This window comes from Pezoporus flaviventris, unplaced genomic scaffold, assembly GCF_033815535.1.
Source record: "Pezoporus flaviventris isolate CSIRO_AGI_PZ_B2104156 unplaced genomic scaffold, CSIRO_AGI_Pfla_v1 ptg000002l, whole genome shotgun sequence".
Classification (NCBI taxonomy): Eukaryota; Metazoa; Chordata; class Aves; order Psittaciformes; family Psittacidae; genus Pezoporus; species Pezoporus flaviventris.
Window position 1 is genome coordinate 79,680,798 of NW_026892550.1, and position 20,766 is coordinate 79,701,563.

At 38.6% G+C, this 20,766-nt stretch overlaps 1 protein-coding gene across 1 annotated transcript in view; it reads right to left on the bottom strand.

The window, feature by feature from the left end:
- PIK3C2G (phosphatidylinositol-4-phosphate 3-kinase catalytic subunit type 2 gamma) overlaps positions 1-20,766 on the bottom strand; it is a 207,892-nt gene that overhangs the window by 114,564 nt on the left and 72,562 nt on the right. Inside the window, exons 16-18 of the mRNA XM_061444643.1 lie at positions 18,677-18,865; positions 5,217-5,310; positions 3,950-4,044 (exon numbers count right to left, since the gene is read on the bottom strand). Coding sequence (XP_061300627.1) covers positions 3,950-4,044; positions 5,217-5,310; positions 18,677-18,865 — 378 coding nt within the window. The remainder of the gene's footprint in view (positions 1-3,949; positions 4,045-5,216; positions 5,311-18,676; positions 18,866-20,766) is intronic.

Here is a 20,766-nt window from a genome sequence, read left to right on the forward strand (position 1 = left end):
TAAAGATTTAGTGACTTAGAAGAGAAGCTACAAAAGGACATTTTGGCTTCAGCAAGGACTTCGCCTCAGATTTGGGTTTGTTTTCTTGAGCTAAGCATACCAGATTCTCATGCTCCACCAAGATTTACAAACACCTGCATTCTTCCAGGACAATTAAACCTTTCTTAGCACCACCTTCAAGCAGCTGCCACAGATCCTAGAGGACACTATACTTTTCCCTATTACTCTAATCCTCCTGTGGAAGGCTACCATCTGAGAGACACACTCCTGGCCTGCTGCTGCCCGAGCCAGATGTTCCAGTTGTATGCTGCAGCTGCCACCTGTGAAAGAGCTGAAACTAGCAAAAACACTCAAGCAAGTGGTAAACCAATTGGCAGGCTAACAGAGACAGACATAGAGGGGTGGCTTAAAACCCTAGCACAGAAGCTGACCAAAAAAAATCAACCCTCGTGTGTATGAAATGCAGTAGCAAGAAGATAAACAGAGACTTTAAGCAAACAGGAGGGCCTACAGGGGCTCAAGCAGGTTTCTTTCCCTGCAAGCAACTTTTCTGCTTTGCTAGAATCAGTTTAATAACTTCTCTTCTTACCATAGCTCCACGGAATGGGAAACTTGTTCAAAACTAGAATTAGAGCGAATTTCTAAAAGGTAGTGGTGCAGGGTCAGTGTTCCCCCTGCCTCATGGGCATTAGGAAATCTTCTGAAGTGAGACTAAAATGGGTTTTAAGTGGCACAAGGATCCTGTGCTGGCAGCGTATGCATGAGCAATTTTTAGTCGCCTTGAGAAGGGGAGTGCATTCAAAAGTACCAGTGCAGAACTGAAACACTGATGGAAGCAGATGGCCCAAATTCCTCAAGAGAGGGGAAATGTTACACATGATAAGAAAAAAAAAACACCCACACACAGAGGGTGTAAGATCAATTACCTTTTCACTCTACTTAGCATAATTAATGGAAAAAATCTGCAGCAAATGGAAGCAAAGAACAGACAAAAGCTATACTAATTTACAACAGCTGAAAAGGTACCCCAAAACTGAATATTCTATCTTTTCTGTCCCCCTTTGCCTATTATTGTCCCATATTTTTTAAATAAAATCTTCAGACAAATTTATCACTGCTTGATGGAAAGGAGCTGACAATTTACCACCCAACATTAATAATAAAAAGGTGATGAGCTGGTATATCATTGTTGGGTAGCTGCTTATCTCTGATGTGCAGGGAAATTGAGTAAATTTTAAATCACAGAGATATTATTATATTTGTCATTAAAATAAGTTAATGTTGTCAGTCAACACCATTTCTGGTAACTAGTTTCTGCATTCACAGTACTGTTGTAAAACATGGAAGTTAAAATCAGTTGACTTTTCCCCTGTGGTTCTGAAATCACATCACCATTTTTCTGAATTACATTAGAGTCTTCTTTCCATGTTTTATTTTGGGCGGTCACACTGTGCAGAATATTGTACCATTTAATAGTGGAATAGTAATGTCATTCACTAGAACTAAGAATAAGTATGAACTTTTTACTAAAGTTTGGTTGTCCCAGTCCATGCTTCTTGATTGCTAATTTGGTAATGAAACAAAATGTAACACATGAGAATAACTGCGTTTCTTAAAAGTTCTTAATCTTACATGATTGTACATGCACACCTGTTCCCCACATTATTAGATCATTGAAGTTCTTTTAAAATCTATTTAGAAATAAATAGAAAAAAAACCCTCTGTTTTCCATAACTTTTATGAAGACTGGAATTCAATTTGTGAAAGAAAACCTTAATTAAGGCTTTATTAGTAAGAACTATGAAATTACTCTTAAATTTTGTTAGTAGAATTTATGACTTGAGAAATTGTCTTTTATAATACTGGAACAGGAATATTAATAATTACATTAAATGAAATGTTAGGCAGAAAACAGTTTTCTACTGAAGAACAGAGTAACCAAAGGAAAAAAAAAAAGTGTATAGAAGCAAAGATTTTAAGAGAAAATTTTAGCAAAAAAAAGCAAAATTTTAAGAGAAATTTTAAGAAAAAAAAAAAAAAGCAAAATTATAAGAGATGTGTGCCATATTAAAGTTTTCAGTTTAGACTGAAATATTTGAACAAAAAACCTAAAAAGAGGTACCTAGCATGAACAGGGCTACTATCAGCTGAAAGGCAGAGAATACAGTGAACAGTTAGAAGTATTCTATTTTATGCTTGTATGAATAGTTGTGCAATATATTAAGCTGTATATAAAATAAATATATTTTGCCACATTAAACTGTACCGTGGCAGATAAGGACATCTATTATTAAGGATAGAATATCTGCTCTGTATTACACAAGATTACAGTATCAGACAGATTGAGCAAAATTAGGGAAAGAAATGGGGACCTACAAAGACCTGTGCTGCAAAGTAAAGAGGAAGATGACCACAGATACTTAGCCATTTTAGTTCCAAGAAGAAGAGAGGTGTTAAAGAAGACAGAAAAAAAATATTTCCACTGTCCACTGAAATCTCAAAATAATTTCTAATTGCACAGGAAAACTACTAAATCTTTGGGCACATTTAAGAACTCTAGACTGGACATTTTACATCCAGTATAACTAAGTTTAATATAAGATAGTAGAAACCGTCTTAGGCCTATTTCAGGCACTGCCAGCAAAATGACTTGTTAAATGTGTTTCTTCTTTGTTTGACAGATACGCTCCTTTATTGTTATCCTACTAATTTCAGTGAAACAAACACATTAATAACTCTGTTTTCTCCCCACTAACACTTCCAGAGATCATGCAGGTATGAAAGTATGACCTCTGCTCTTTTCGACCTCACACTTCATCAACCAAATAATTACATTTCAAGTTCTTGTCTTTCCTGTGCAGGGAGGAAAGCTTTTGCTTTAAGGGGTCTAAACCAGTTGAACTGTAAATGAAAGCTCAGTTCATCCATCATTATTAAACATGGAAAAAAACTCCAAAACACCAAGAGCTTGATTTTCACATCATAGGGCAGCTGCTCAGATGGCAGAAAGCCACATTCCTATTCAGAGAGCCTTGACATAACAGCACAGCAAACCAGAATAACCACTGCATGCAATAATACATTTAGAGAGGTCATTACATTGTAGAAGTATGGTGAACAGCACTTACTGTCAGGAGTAGTAGATCTTCACAGTCATGAAAAGGACCTATTGGAAACTCTACCATCACAAGTCAGACTGAGAGACACTTTGACACATAAGAAGTCTGACAACTTCAGGAGAGTTCAGTGAAATCAAAAAAGCAGGATCCTTTATAAGTAAGCCAATGCTGCTTGGAACTTGCAAAGTTTGAGGAAGATTATTTTTGGCTCAAACCAGAAAATGCAAAAAAATACAAATGATATCTTACTTAAGTGAATGGAACTTCCCCCCTTCTTCCTGCCAGGGTGTTATGAAATGAGTGGTTTATGGTCGTTCAAAGAACGACCACTGGAGGTATTAGCAAGAGCAATTTTAATATGATTTATAAAGGCATGACTAAACAGAATTCAATGGAGGGTTCACTCTATTACTCACTAGGTGGATGAAGCATACAGAGGAAAACTGAGGTAAAATTGAGCTAAAGATGGTTGATACAGAGATCAAAGGCACAAAGGGCAAAGGAGACCCTCCTGTTGAATCATGATGTTCAAAATAGACCTCCTTGCTTTCTAAACTCCTGATGGAACCTAGGTGCAGCTGGATCTCCTCTTTGTCTTAGACTTAGATTTGGTCAATAGTACTCATCTAAAGGGTGATGCATCACCACACAGGGGCAGGATGAAGGTAGAGACACGTAGGTGTTTTATGCAATTTACCAATACCCAGTACTGAAAAGGGAATGAAAAGGAGCAAAAGCATAGGTTTTCTGTTTGTTTTAAACAAAAAGAATCATGGATAAAGTTCTCTGTAACAGAAAATTACTACGGTAGTAATGGTAAATGATCTTACCAGTAAAGCTGATGGGCCACTTGGATGCTCTGAAGAGAACGATTCAGCAGGAGTTGCACTAAAGGGCTTTCAAGACTCCACTCAAACTTGAGCACCTAGCAGATTAATTAACAATAACAATCACCTGTATGTTGGCTTTATTGTCTCCCCTTTATCACAAAATTAATCAGAAAGTCCTTAGTTTGAATGAAGTAATCCAATATATAGAGAACTCCCTAGTAATGCAAAGAGAAAGAAACATCAGGCACAAGTGTCTGCCACTGACCTGTAAGATAGACAGATATCATCCTGATTCTGTGTTAGCATATTTGTAAATACGTAGCTTTTCTTCCCCCACTTAAAACTATCAATGCTATATTTAAATTTATATCAGATTACCTGGTTTGCCAAATAAACTTATTTGTGAAACAGAAGCTGTGGAAAGTGAAAGGTCGCATAAGTGTGCCAGTTTGTGAAAGTTATAAAGCTGTACAGATTCCACTGCTTCACAGTAATGGATTAGTGGATTACATATATATATTAGCACATGTATACATATACACCTATGTACAGATACATGTACATCTACACAGATATGTGTATATATGTGTAATTTATATAAATATACATTTTAAAATATATAAAACCCCCTGAGAAACTCTGGAACATAAAATAGTAAGCAATCCATGCACACAGTGTTACAAAGTAAGAGGATAAAAGTTTCAATAGTTTCTCCTTAACTGCAACACAACTACTCAACCACAAGGTGATTGCTTTGGAAGCAGTGGGCCCATAACTTGTAAAACATTAAAGTCTATTGAAATACAATGTACATCTACAAAGAGGCAATTCCATACCGAAATTTCCCTGGTTACTCTCTGTTGACAAGGATTTTCCACTTATATGTGATATTAAGAAAACTGTGATTTATTGAAACACCATTTGCTTCCTTGACTGCAACAAAGCCCTGCGACCACCAGCCCCTGGTTTAGTGGTCATAGAAATATTTCTCTTGTTCAGATACTGTTTTTTTTTGTTTTTATTACTTGAAAATACCTCCTTTTAGTATACAGAAAAGCTCAATGAACATGCCAATACACTCACATTCTCTTGAGTGAAAAACAAGTCTATATCTCAGCCTTGTTGTTAATTCAATCATTGCATCAGCTGACCAACATTTTTTTTTATTCCTCTTACAATGTGTCAATCAAACAGAAAGAATAAGAAGTATTTAATGAAGTTATTGATCCAGACAGAAGAATTCTTTGGCTATCAATTTCTTCCTTACCTGAACCAGCTGTGGAAGGTATTCCAACAATTCGTCATTTGACATATTTTCTATTTGTTGGACTGCTGTTCTGCGAATATCTTTATCTGTAAAACTAGAGCAAAATAAATAGGTATCATTAAGAGCTACTGAACTACTGCAACTCTCCTGAGCTCTCAGTGATATAAAATGTTAGAAAACAAGCTTTTTTTCTCAAAATGAAGTAAGAAAAAAAATCAATTCACTTGCTTTACTGTAGCAAGAGTCAAGAAACACATAGCGGATGACTTAATTGGATTGACTGTTACAGTGGGAAAAAAAAACAACCTTGATCTGCAAATACCTTTTTTAATTTGAGCTATCATGTATTACAATTTTCTGAGATATGAAGCAAATTATGGATCTTTTTTTGCTGCTCATACTTACCTGAAATAGAAAATTTCTGTGCCATGAGAACTTTTTAACAGTCACTTGAGGACTTCTTTTTTTTTTGAGCAGCAACATAAAAGCTTGAAATTTCCAACATAAAAATGGTTCATTCTTGATAATTTATTCCAATGTCAGCTTTTCTGGTTCATATCATAATACATTAAAAAATATTTTTTAAACAGAAGTGATTTTGAAATGGAAAACGTGTTTGCTTTTTAGCTTTCCTAAAGGAAAATTCAGTGAAAAATCAACACCTTCCCCCACAAACACAAAAAGTCAGTGAAAAAGCTGTTTCTGATGGGAAAATGATTGAGCATTCAGCATAAGCTGTATTCTTAACAAATTCTGGTTGAAGCCAGAGTAGCTGTAGCCTAATATAGATTTTGTGATGGAGCTCTAACCACAAAAATGATAAAAGAGGAAAACACAGTGTAGCAGCAATGATTAAAAAAGGGACAGCAGGCTGGATAATATAGCTGGTCAAAACATTGTCTTTAAATAAGAAAAAGAATGAAACCTTTATGTAACCTGACTGATCAAAACTGACTCTTAACAGAACATTTGTTCTCATTTCAGAAAAAAGACAAAGAGTATACAGTGTTTTTGTACACATTTCTGAAAAATAATCTTTTAAGGACTTTTTCAGAAACAAAAGTACAAAAACAATTGCCACCTTTTAAATGTGTTGCATTCGTGACATTAATCGTGATAAAGGGAGAATTTCATGTACACAGAAGTTGCCTCCATTGGTTCACAGTTATCTGTTCTGCTACTGTCCCACTTTCACAAGGAAAGAAACACGTGCTCTTCTGTGTATGTCTGCTATGTGCTGTCACCCTTAACTATGTGTTAGCACTTGAAGCTTATCCAATCTTTTCTGTCTTCTCCTGAGCAGTCTGGAAATGTTTACTCAGACCTTTAAGTTACCAGAGTCGTAAGAATGGTCATCTCTGTCTAAGAGGCAAAAATGTCTTCAAACAGCACTACAATCAATTAGATGTTTGAAAGAGCTGCTGTGCTTTGATCCAGTTCTCTGAGGGCAAGTACCTGCCCCACAAAAAGCAGTGAATACCTTGCCTCTGAACTGATATGGCTATTAAGCTCTTTTGAAACTCTCTGATTTGGCAGTCTAGGAATACATAATAATGACAGCTGAAGGACAGAGATTACCCTGTCAATTTATGTTGGAGAAACTCCTTTGAAATCAGAACCATCATGTATGGCAGCAGGTGTAAGGCAGCCACCAGAATTACTGCTTTATGAACTCAACACTAAACCAGACTTTTCTCTTCCAGGCTTCCCAACCAGCCCCTCTTGACAACAACATACCCACTAGAAAAATAAATCAGAAGTGAAACATGGGAGAGAGTACCACGTTTGCAGCAATGACTGCTCATTGCTATCAAGAGAGAAAGAGAAGAAATTATAAAGGTAAGTGCTCAGACGTATAATGGCACCTGCAGCTCTGAACTTGAGCTTTTAAGTTCAATAAAACAAGCTGAAGCAGAACAATACACACACTTGATCATCAGATTAACTATAGGCTGTCAAAAGAAGTGGATATTTGGAAAAAAAACAGCTAACAGTTGGACTTGCTTGAAAGGCTTCGCTTTCAGTGCTGAAATCAGCTGCTACCTCTAGCACTTTGCAACCCCCTTTTAACCATGCAGCTCAGGTCTAACTTTATTATTTTGTTTGTCTCTTGTGGTGCATATTTGATTATGTTTTTAATACAGTTCATAATTGTTTGTATAATGCTAAGAGGGCCTTGATGGGGATAGAGGGAATACATTATAAATAAATTATCATGATAGCCCCAAATTAGCCTATCTTGCCAGGATTATTTATTTATTTATTCGAGGCAACCTATTAGGAACATGAAACTGTTACTTGAATATTCACATGGCTATTTAGAACAAAACATATTTGAAGGAGGACTGCATACTAAAAGAAAAAAATCCCTTTCATATCATCCTATCTTCTAATTACGCGATTGCTCTACAGGTTTGTGTGCCAAGCATGTATAGATAATATGGTCTTTCCTTTTCCCTTCTCACCTAGTTCAACAGGTTACTGAACAGAAAATTATGCCCTATACAGGCACCAAGTCAAGCAGAAAAATACTACTTAGTTACTGTTTGTCTTTACTAGTACCCAACATTTGAATATATGCAATGCTATTATGAAAAGCCTACATTTTTACAACTTAAAAAAGAACAATAAAATTATTTTGATACCAACCTTTCCAGAAAATTCAACCATTAATATTTGGTTTAGAATTAATTTGCTCTAAGTCAAAACTGGGGCTACACCTAAGCTAGCAGAAGTATCTCTAGATGTGATTAGAATAATGATGAGCTCAAATGCATAGGCACTGCGATGAAACACCTACAGGTTAGTTTCCTTTGGGAAACATGCCTCTTGTCACTCTTCTTGAATGAGATTTTCATAGAATCATAGACTGAACTAGGTTTGAAAAGATCTTTAAGATGATCAAGTCCAACCATTACCCTAGGACTGCCAAGACCACCACTAAACCATGTCACTAAGCATCTCATCTAGACAGTTTTTGAACACCTCCGGAAACAGTGATTCCACCACTTCCCTGGGCAGCCTGCTCCAATGCCTGAGCAACCCCTCAGTGAAGAAATTTTTCCTAATACCTAACCTAAACCTCCCCTGGGGCAGCTTGAGGCCATTAACTCTTGTCCTATCACTTGTTACTCAGGAGAAGAGACTGACCCCCACCTCACTACAACCTCCTTTCAGATAAGGTCCCCGAGCCTTCTCTTGTCCAGACTAAACACTTCCAGTTCTCTCAGCCGCTCCTCATCACACTTGTGCTCCAGACCCTTCACCAGCTCCACTGCATTTTCTGGACCCGTTCCAGTACCTCAATGTCTTTCTTGTAGTGAGGGGCCCAGAATCAAACACAATGTTTGAGTTGCAGCCTAACCACTGCCGAGTACAGGGGGATGATCACTGCCCTGGCCCTGCTGTTAGAGGCTGGGATGCCATTGGCCTTCTTGACTGCCTGGGCAAGAGCTGGCTTATGTTCAGCTCTGTCAGTCAGTATCCCCAGGTATCGTGAGCAGCTTTCCAGCCACCCTTCCCCAAGCCTGGAGCATTGCATGGGGTTGTTGTGGCCCAAGTGCAAGATCTGGCACTTTGCTTTGTTAAGCCTCATACCATTTGACACAGCCCATTGATCCAGCCTGTCCAGACCCCTCTGCAGAGCCTTCTTATCCTCCAGCAGATCAGCACTCCCTCTCAACTTGGTGCTGTCTGCAAATTTACTGAGTGTTTGATAACTTGTTGGTCATGATTACTAAACTGCTTCTTTCAGCTTGTAACTACTGAGGTCAGCTTTGAATATTTGTGAAAGAATGGGTAGTTAACGCATTCTTTTAACTACCTGACAATTTGTTAAGCCCCAGATGCAGTATCCACTCTTGTCTTGAATTTCAGCGTTGGAAAGGGCCACAGGTACAATATTTTGTTTGGTTTACCCCTTACATTTGAATTTGAGCAAACATTTAACATGATCAGGAACACCAGAACTACAGCAAATACTTATAACTCAATTTTTATTTCACGATGCTTATGCTATTCATGCTTATATACATCAGTTTATTTGCTAAAACTCAGTAACAGGGTAAGGTCTAGAAGCAGATCTGAGTAAAAAATCCTACACTTCACTTGCCTGGAAACGACACCATCTTGTAGTCTGGTAATTAATTAGGGCTAGAGGGTTTAATTTCTGTGAATAATCTCTCAAACTTCTGAGCACTGTATCAAATCTAATTTTAGTAATCCATAAATGAGTCACAATTATAGGATGCAATTAATTGATTTTTTGGCTCTCTGACTCAATGCAAGAGAAATCACTTTAGGCTTGAGAAAAACACCTCCATTTGGTGGACATTTTCATTTCATTTTAGAGGACAGCTGATTTCCAGGGCTTGCTACAATGAATACGTAACTATTTACACATAATGAAAACTCTAGAAGCAGAGAAGCAAGATGACTGTATTACAACAAATTCAATATTCCACTCTTTAAGGGTATTCTTCTAAGAAAGAGGAGCTCATCTGTATCACAGCTCATCTGTATCAGATCAATTTTGCAAAGGATTTGAACCATGGATTTATCAGGTTCCTGACATGTGGCTGCTGATAATGGCTTCAGAGAGGCAGGAGATTAAGGCACTCCTCTTCCCTAGCTGTTTTATGGTTGCTACCAAAATATCTGATAATTTAGCTAGGAAAAAAAGCAACTTAAGCCAAAAACCTTTAACAATGCTTATATGTTTCACTCTTTATGGGAGCTTTCATCCAAGTTTCCACTTACTTCCAGCTGTATTTTTTTTTTTCCTTGAAAAAAACCCAAACCTACTGGTCAATAAATAAGTAAATAGAGCTACAGCTACCCTCATTTACTTGCTTGTCTGCATTGTAATATACTGTAGCTTTCTCCTTTTGGCCAATTTTATTTGTTCTCTCTTCAGGTAATGAGTACTCCACAACAAAGACCATGGCTTCTTACAAGTTTTTTCCAGGTTTACACACTCAGGGACACTACTGAAAAATAAACAATATGCAAACAATAGCTGCAGAGTCCAGTTCTTAGCAATAGGTCACACTATGCATGACTTCAAATTTCCCCTTAGTAGATTGTTAGGTCTGCCTTGAAACTTTAAGATGGTTTCTGTAAATTCAGTTTTGAGCTGGATTAGCATAGATTACAATATGCTTTAGAGGTAGCAACAACTTTAATTCTTTTCATATAGGTAGCCAGTAGGGAGCTATTTGTCTAGATGTACTTTTCAGCTAAATCAGATTCAAACAGAAAACTAAGTGCTGTTGAGGCATCTTGTGGATTAGTGAAATTCTCCTGAGACTTTAGCATCTGCCAGTGGTGACTTGATTGTAAATGAGAAATAGATGTGCATTTCATTTTTAACAGCTTTATTGTCCTGATTTTATTGCACTATCTCAACCTCAGGCTGGAAAATATTTGTCAGGTAAATGGAACTGTACAGCTCACTATATTTTCTCACATATGAGGATCTCTGTAGAGAACAGCATGGCTTTTCATGACCCGTCTTTTAAGTTAGAGGCTTATAACATACCACAAATTTCTGCAATTCCCTTTACATTTTAAGTTCTGTTGCATTTTCAAAAAAAAAGACTCTAGTCCCACAAAATGCATGCTATTAAGACTGGCAGAAACAAGGGAGTTTGAGCTAGTAAACCTTCCGGTATGAAGATACTATCATCTAAAAAAAAAAACCAACAAAAAAAACAAACCCACTCTCGATTTAGTAAAGGCTCAAATCATTGATGGGTGCAACTGGTCCAAGAAAGAAAGCCAGAGAAGGGGAAGGGCATGAGATACTTCTGGGGGTCTTAAGAGAGCTAGTGGATGTAGTTGCCAAGCCATTACCTACCAAATTTGAGAAGTCATGGCAGCCTGATGAAGCTCCCGCTGACTGGAAAAAAGTCCCCATTTTTACAAAGGGAAAAAGAAAGATCTGGGGAACTACAGGCCAGTCAGTCTCACCTTGGTGCCTGGTAAGATCATGGAGGAAATCCACCTGGCAACTACGCTACAGCACGTGGACAATAAGGAGGTGATTGGTGACAGCCAACATGGCTTCACTAAGGCAAATCATGCCTCAGAAATTTGGTGGCATTCTGCGACAGGATGACAGCGTTGGTGGATAAAGAAAGAGCGACTAATATCATCTACCTGGACTTGTGCAAAGCATTTGACACTGTCCTACACAACATCATTGCCTCTACACTGGAGAGGCATGGATTTCACAGAGAGACCACTCAGTGGATAAGGAATTGGATGGATGTTTGCTTTCACAGAGTTGTGGTCAATGGCTCGATGTCCAAGTGGAAAAAAGTGATGAGCGGTGCTCACCAGGAGTCAGTATTGGGACTGGTGCTGTTTAACATCTTTGTTGGTGACATGGACAGTGGGATTGAGCACACCCTTTAGCAAGTTCGCTGATGACACCAAAGTATGTGGTGCAGTTGATGTGCTGGAGGAAAGGGATGCCACCCAGAGGGACCTTTACAGGCTTACGAGGTGGGTCTGTGCAAACCTCATGAAGTTCTACCAGGCCTACAAGAAATCTGGACAGGTACTTTTCATAAGAGCAAGCAGTTACAGGACAACGGGTAATAGCTTTAAAATGAAAGAGAGTAGATTTAGAGTAGTTACTAGGAAGTTAGTTATTATTATTAGTTATTACTGTGAAGATGGTGAGACACAGGAATAGGTTGCCCCGAGAAGCTGTGGATGTCCCATCCCTGGAAGCGTTCAAGGCCAGGCTGGATGGACCTTTGAACAACTCACTCTAGTGGAAGGTATCTCTGCCCATAGCAAGACGGTTGGAACTAGATGATTGTTAAGATCCCTTCCAATCCAAACCATTCTACAATTCTACGAACTGTTTAAAAGAATAGACAGGTAAGTTTTGGTTGGCCATTTAACTATTTTAAAACTAATTAGACTGGAAGAGAGAAGAAACTTATAGAAAATGATTAAGGAATTCCTTTAGTTTTAGCACACATTAGCAGGGCTTATTAGCTTTCTGTTGGTGATTGTTTTCATTCCTTTGACGGCTTCTAAAGCAAACACTGTGTGAGTGTATGATGATTAGAAAATGGCAAGGACTAAAATAAAGTACAGAAAGATAACAAATACTGTCAGTAAAAGGGACACTGGATTTTCAAAATTTCAGGTAAAAAAGAGCAATATTTTCATTCCTCATAAGACGCAAACGCACCCCGTCCCCACACATTGCAAAGTTTATGGTCAGATACATTAGGTATTGCCTTGGCTGACTGATGGCAAGCTCAATCTGTAGAATTTACTCACAGAAAATACTTTTAAGTAATGCTTACATAGATTTTCTATAAGAAGTCATGACTAAAACAACTAGCAGTAAGATGTCATGGAGACCATATGGTGAACCATACCCTATGAGAGAACAAGAGTAGGAAGAAATTAACAGAAAGCAGTTTTGCATTTGAAACCTGTATGATTTAGTGGGTTCTTCCCACCCAAGACACAAAGTTTGCTCCCTGTTACATTAAAACTAAAGAAGAAAAAAAGAAAATTTGATTATTTAGAGGCTTAGCCTTTTGATTAGATTGTACGTTTATGTATAGAAAGCATGCCATATCCTACATAGCTGTCCATTGTTAGTTGTCCTGCTATAGCTGTCTGCTATAGTAACTTCATATTTATTGCCAATAAAGCTAGAAATGGTTAAAGGCAGGGGGGGGAAGAAGGAAATAATTACATTTTGGTGCTTAAATGAACATGTGCATACATCCCCACAGAAGTTATCACTAAATTTCATGTACGTTACTACAAAGCAGTGTTAAAGCTTTATCAGTACTGTGTTCTGTACATCACATTAATTATAGACCGCTGCTTTGTTCTATCTTATTTCTTAGCATAAGCCTGTGTTGCTGTCCCCACTGATATACAACTACAGCCTTTTACACCAAGTAAGATGCAAACAGGCAAGATATACCCCAGCTGTGTCTGCTTGATAAATATTCTATTGGGCATTCCATTGTAGATGCTCAGGGAACAGTTTAAATTCTGCTTCTATTAAGACAATGACAATCTGATTCAAAAATTCTAAATCAATTTGGTTTTCAAAGGTGTAATAACAAAATCTGGCTTCAAGCTATCACACTTTATTGTAATTATTAGAAAGTGAGTTTCACATATATCGGTACATATCCTAACTACTGAAACTCAATAGCTATTCTGCTTCATAACATGAAAAATCAACAATAATACTGTGAGAACCAAAGGCTGAGGGATGCTATAAGCAAAAGAGTATCTTCTCTGGTCAAGGAGAGGTAGGAGGAGTCATATTTTCATCTACTCTGCCTATTCCATACAGGGGATTAAGTGAGGTAGTACAAAACCCCTTTGACATTAATGTCTGATCTCAAAATCCTCTGGTTTGGCACACGGCTTTAAAGGCATGTCCATTCCTGTGCACCTGCTGTGACAGAGAAGTTAGCAGGAAGTTTCGAGGAAAAAATTAAGCCTACCACGAGGTTATGTCTTCACCTCCACTGTCTACATCAAAAAATTCTCTCTTCAGAATGTTTGCAGCCATGCACAAAGCTGGAAAATTACATACCTTCTTCAGTGACTGCTTACAGATTCTAGCATGATTTCCTGATTCCTAGCCATAATATCTCACAGGGCTGCAAATGTACTTTAGATGTGCCAGAAAAACAAGGTTAGAGAAAACATTCTGCTATTTGGGTTAATGAATACATTCAGGCTTTCATTTTTTATAATTTGAATAGCAAGATAACCTGACACAAAATTGTAAGAACAGTTGTCCTATACATATACAAAATATTAGCATTAGTAGCACATCATAGAATCATAGAATAGTTAGAGTTGGAAAGGACCTCAAGATCATCTAGTTCCAATCCCCCTGCCATGGGCAGGGACACCTCACACTAAACCATGGCACCCAAGACTCTGTCCAACCTGGCCTAGAACACCGCCAGGGATGGAGCATTCACAGCTTCCCTGGGCAACCCAGTCCAGTGCCTCACCACCCTTACAGTAAAGAACTTCCTCCTTATATCCAATCTAAACTTCCCCTGTTTAAGTTTTAACCCATTACCCCTTGTCCTGTCACTACAGTCCCTAGTGAAGAGTCCCTCCCCAGCGTCCTTGTAGGCCCCCTTCAGATACTGGAAGGCTGCTATGAGGTCTCCACGCAGCCTTCTCTTCTCCAGGCTGAACAGCCCCAACTTCCTCAGCCTATCTTCATCTGGGAGGTGCTCCAGTTCCCCGATCATCCTCATGGCCCTCCTCTGTACTTGTTCCAACAGTTCCATGTCCTTTTTATGTTGAGGACACCAGAACTGCACACAATACTCCAGGTGAGGTCTCACAAGAGCAGAGTAGAGGGGCAGGATCACCTTCTTCGACCTGCTGGTCACACTCCTTTTGATGCAGCCCAGGATACAGTTGGCTTTGTGGGCTGCAAGCGCATACTGCTGGCCCATGTTCATTTTCTCATTGACCAGCACCCCCAAGTCCTTCTCCACAGGGCTGCTCTGAATCTCTTCTCTGCCCAACCTGTACCTGTGCCTGGGGTTGCTCCGACCCTTGCACTTCTCATGGTTAAACTTCATGAGGTTGGCATCAGCCCACCTCACAAGCGTGTCAAGATCCCTCTGGATGGCATTCCTTCCCTCCAGGGTATCAACCGAACCACACAGCTTGGTGTCATCGGCAAACTTGCTGAGGGCGCACTCAATCCCACTGTCCATGTCAGCTGCAAAGATGTTAAACAAGACCGGTCCCAACACCGATCCCTGAGGGACATCACTCGTAAAGGTCTCCTGCCTTTGGTTTCTTTTTGTCATCAAGAAATTGCACTGAATAAACAAGTGCACTGGTGTTACTTCCCTGGTTACTGTGCCATGCAATGTAAATACAGCTAGAGAAAGCTCTAGCTCCACTAAAGCTTGGCTTTTTACCAAACTCAGTAAGTAAAGTCAATGACAAAATGCACAGGGCACTAATAAGCAGTGCTGAGTAGGAGGAACCAGCTTAATAACTTCTGCCTTAGGGAAAATTCTATTTTTTTAGGTAATGGCTTATGATCATCCTTCCCTGAAATTACAGGTAAAACAGACTGTAAAATCTTCTTCCACATATCCCCCTGCCATCCTCTCCATCTTGTATTTATTGATTAAAGAAACTTTCATTGTTTTTTAAATTGTTTTTTTAATTGTTGGCTTCTGAAGTTTTAAGAATCAATGCACTTATTCCAAGTACTGGATGCAAGGTTGCTACTGAACTTATCTGTGAAATGCACCATGATTGTATTTCTAATTTATGAAAGCTCTTTCTTTCCACTGCATAAATATGCTATCATTTGGCTGCATTACAATGTGCTTGTAAAGTGTGAGAGAAACATGCTCAAAGAACAAGAAACACCTATTAAACTGTACATTTAACTGTGTAGTGAACAAAACAATTCAGAAGTTTCAGAAAGTTGCAAAGAGCTTTCTAACACAGATGCATGACAACGGGGCTTGATTTGATGGGCCATGATATCTCCCCCTAAGCTCTGTGATGCAGTCTTCTAACCCACGCAATGAGCAAATACCTCCAGTGATTTTCATTTCTTTATCCCTGTAAATATAAGCCTGAGCTTAATCATGGGGACAGATGCTGCTTTCTGGCTCTGAGGAAAAGGATAATTTAGTCTCCAGTCCAAGGCTTGCAAAAGGAACTAGTGGTTTTGAGTACCCTCTCTAAACTGTATAAAGAGTAAGCTGATGCCTGCAGAAGAAATTCAGGTTTCTTTAAGGCACTGCAAACTGAACTTTTCGCAGCGGAAGCGTGCAAAACTCAGAGTGATTGGAAACTCTTGGTCTCTTGTATAGTATTGTTAACAATGTGGCAAACTGTGACACATAGAAATGATACAACACAGAGCTGAACCCTGGATCTTCTCGGCAAAGGGTGTTCTGAAAGCTATTTATGTGGAATCAATTTTGTTTTTTGAAAAAAATCACAGAAGAAAAACACAAGAGGGCTCTTAAAAAATCTGTCTCAGGAATTTCTTGAGCTGTAGTCTACTGGAAGATGGGAGAGCAGCACCATGTCTTTATGGCCCATTCTCATTGTCTTCCCTACATAACTGTTGCTAGCCATCACTGGAGACAGGATGCACTAGGATGACTTTTGGGCTGATTTGTGCAGCTGCTCCTGCATTCTTGCATTATGTTAACAATAGATGTAGGCAGAGATCAGCTCTAATTTATTATACTTACCTATGACTTGATACTGATGGTAACACAAGTCCTTAAAATAGACATGAATATATAACAAGCATTTCTTTTACATTCTACTCATGTTTTATACGAACTTGGATCTTTCAGCTGTGTCTCAGTAATCACAAGAAATCAGAGAGCTCTTTTGTGGATGACAGAAGTGAGGAACTGAATTGACGAATTGTCAGTGCCAAACATAACACAGGAGAGAGATGAATGAACCTTCAAAACCAGCTTGTTATGGAGCCCAAAATCCAAAGTCAGTGAAGGTAACGGTGAAGGAAAGCTGGACCCTATCCAGTGCTACTTTACTTTTCAAAATGATTGAAATCTGAGAAAAAGAGAACCAAGAGAAGAAACCTCAGAAATACATTTATACGGAAGTACTCTCCTTCAAACCACTCTATTTGCATATACATCTCTCAGTAGTTAAGTCATGTGATCCAGACATCTCTGAAACTAGACATCCTTAAGGAAATGTAGCTCCTCTGTTTCCAAAGGTTAGCTTCCCAGCTGTTCTTGCACCTACAAAATATTGTGGATACATGAAGGGCAGCATTTATTATTTTTTTTTTTAAGAAGATTTGCACTCTGATACAGAACTTCTTTCTGTAGTGTTAGCATGAAGCAAAAAAACTGGACTGATGTTATCTTTTGTAAGAAAGAAATTAAAGGGACAAACCAGCTAAGATCCTGATCAGAAGTACTTACTCTTTGGCAAGACTGCAGGTGCCAGCCACTCCCAGTGATGGCACCAGGAGAGAAAAAGTGCTGACATCTTCCCATCTTTTCATGCCAGCAATCTCTGCTGTAGCCAGAAGGAAGTGTGTGTACTCTATCTACTACACACTGAGAAGCTCTGTGTCAGGCTGAGTCATATTAAATATCCTGTGAAGCACCTGACAGGACTGATATTCTGCACCACACCCTGATGCAGAGCTGCATCTTCAAAGAACAATCCAGTTCTTCACTTGCAAAAATGCCACTCATACACAGAAACAAAAAATGACAAAAGGTCTAATCTGAAAGCCTGGCATGCTCTGACAAACAAACTCAAAATCTCTTGCTGTTCCGTGCTGTGTAAGAAAATACACAGCCCATATACTCCTTTCTATGTCTCTTTTGCCTATTAGAAATGGATTACAATACTTTAGTAACGGTAAATAAGGAACAGTAATATGCTCCAGAGCCTGATCTTTCAGGACCTTCACTTCCATCATTCCCGCAAAACATAAAAAAAGACATGTATACAAATGTGAAACTGCTAACAGTTCAGATATAAACCAGGTATTCTTAGGAAATCACTTCTAGAGGGAAATGACAGCCTATAGTCAGTTTTATACTATTAAATAACTCCTTTTTAATAACATGGAAGTGAGTATATATAGTCTTTTCTCAAGTAAAGCTTTAGGTGAGGTGCTCTTCTAAATGCATAACACAGAACTGAGATTGCAAAGCCGGTGCAGCTTGTGCTTACCCAGACAAGCAAGGGCTTGATAGACCAAATTTGCTCAACCTTTTCATCTGCATGTTTAATATTTTCAGAGGTAGATCACTAAATGTACAATACTTCCCAAGTATTCTCCTCCTTCTAGAGGAAAAGTAACTGCTGACACAGATTCTGTCCCCTGACATCTCCTGTTACATCACAGGTAAGACTATTTTCAGCATCAAGAAAGCCTTCCAATAATCAACTCTGAGTGTAAGAAGTCAAGGTAGAATAAGGTATCACAACAGAATTTACTCCAAGTGTGGAGAACTGACTTCAAAGTTTTATCCTATCTGCTTCAGAAAGGCTACAGGTGGGACTGTATGTATTTACACAGTGTCATAATCTAGAAGCAAATTCAGTCCTCCTTATCTCCCATTAGTCACTTCATGCCTGTACAGTTGTTTGAAGATACAGAGCGCTATGTAAGTGCTAAGTGATCTCTTGTTACCAAAACTGACTGAATCTGCTAGAGAGAATGAAATACCCTTCATTATCCTGAGGGACAGAAAACCTTCTCAGCCAGGAAGGCATTGCTGGCATATTCAGTTCAAGGTCATCACAAGAGTTGCAACTATAACTTCACTTTGACACAGGGACAGAATTGAAAGCAGAGTCAGTGAACCACAGCATGACGTGATGATGAATTAATCAGCATGTGATTATTTGTTTATTGCTATTTTCCTACTTGGTTAATTTTCGTTTACCTGAAGGTCAGAAGCCCAAGTGCCTCCAGGGGGTTAGAAAATTTCCACCTCCTCAACACGGCATACATTTCTGACACAGTCATTCGATCCCAACTGGGTGCACTGCCCAGTACCAGAGGAAGGGAGCAATTTTGATTATTGCAGTAGTAACGATAAAACCATAAGATTCTTTTCTGTTGCTCTGAGAGTCTGGAAGAGAAGATTAGAAATTCAGTTTGAAATTAAAACCACCTGGAGCTTTGTGTAGCAACAGTTATTGTACAGAGGGGCCAAGTCATACAGTACACTGCTTTTCGTGCGAGTACGTGTTTTCCTTGGGGTAGGGTATCATTTTCTGCAGACCAGCTTTTATAAGAAAAGTGATACTTATACTCTGGATCTTTCAGCCTTAGGTCATATAAAAATGAAAAAGACACACATATATGGTTATTTCACTTTCTAAGCACTCTCATTTTTCTTCTCTACTGTCTCTGTTGTTGGTCTTGTTTGTTTGTTTTTACTGGGGTTTTCTGACAGAGACAAAGAAAAGATCAGTTATCACCAGATAAATTATTGTTACATCCATCTGCTACACATCATCTCTAATAAACCACCGTAACAACTAGACACACAACACTGAAAGCCATAGCTTTAACTCCTGCCCTTGTTTCGACTGTTCAGTGCAGGTGTGTCTATTTTTAGCGCATTCACATTTAAAATAAGGTTTAGGCACATCCATGCACATACACAAGAACATGAACCCATGCGTACACACACAGTGATTATCCCTAGCACAGATACAAGTTTGCAAAAGTGAAAGAAAGCTCCCTGCAATTTGTGTGTCTGATTGCAAGGCCTAGCATACCAAGCTTCGCTGTACTTACTTACAAAGAAGAATTCAATACCAAATTCCTCCTAGAGATATTAGATATCTAAATGACATTGATAAAATGGCCAGTCCTCACACCATATTTCAACATAGTAAGAAATGCCTCAGAATAATTTATGCTATATATCCTCTGATTTGTCAACAATTCAGATATCTGCCTCATGCATATTAAATTATAAGGCTGATTCTCCTTAATTTGGTATCAGAGCCTTCAACAGCAAGCTTGGAGATTGCAAACTAATCTCCAGTTCATGCAAATCATTATTGAAACCAAGAGAAACATTAGTTTTCTTGGTCATACTTCACCGGACTGGTCATCCATCTACTTAAGTACATGACTAAATGGACCTAGATATTTCAGAGCAAGGTGTGAGAAACCTTGTTGAAGGCAGTAAGTAAACAGCTTTTTTTTCGTCAAGCATTTCATTATCCAGATGTGTAAGCAGGGCTCAAAATCCAAGTGCTCACATTCTTTTCAAGGTCATCTTTTTATTTACAATGTTTTGGGATATTCTTAGCCAAAAAATATCTTACCCCTGCTCTGTTGAGATTGTGACTTTCACAGCTCATAGCAATGAGTTGTTCCTTTGGCTCTGCATGCACTAGAGAACTTTTCTTCTCTGTAATTCTGAACTGCCAAGCATTTAGAAATTGAGAATACTGGTACAAAGACAGACATGTTTTTTACTGCCACAAGAGGGAATGTTTATTTCATTCCTTTAGGAGAATAAGCTCATAAACGTATGCAGAAGATGAACCTAACTGTGATACAAATTCTGTCATGGCTTTCAGTAATCATTTCAAGGAAAGTGCCATTTTGGTAACCATTTCAAGTAACAGCTTCAGAATTCACAGCATGTCTATTGTGACAATAGATGTCTTTGTGTGAAGAAGTCACACACAGTAAAAAGAGATAAAAGTAGGTCTGAGACTTTATTGCCTGTCTGGCAATCTTATGCATTTGGATGATATTCTGCAAGACAGTTCAGCTAAACGACCCCTTTTATATGTTGACTTTAAACAGAAATTTAAGCTTTCAAACAGCATCCTCCAAACTAGACAATCTGTTGTTCAGATTAAAGCAGCTAAAGCCTCTACTCAGCTTGCAAAGGGAGATAAGAAATCAGTCCTTGTATCAGGTTTTCTAAATAACAGATTTCTCTGTCCGACTTCACTCCAGAGGCAATGCCATTTTCTCTTTCCATGTTTTAAACATCAGAGA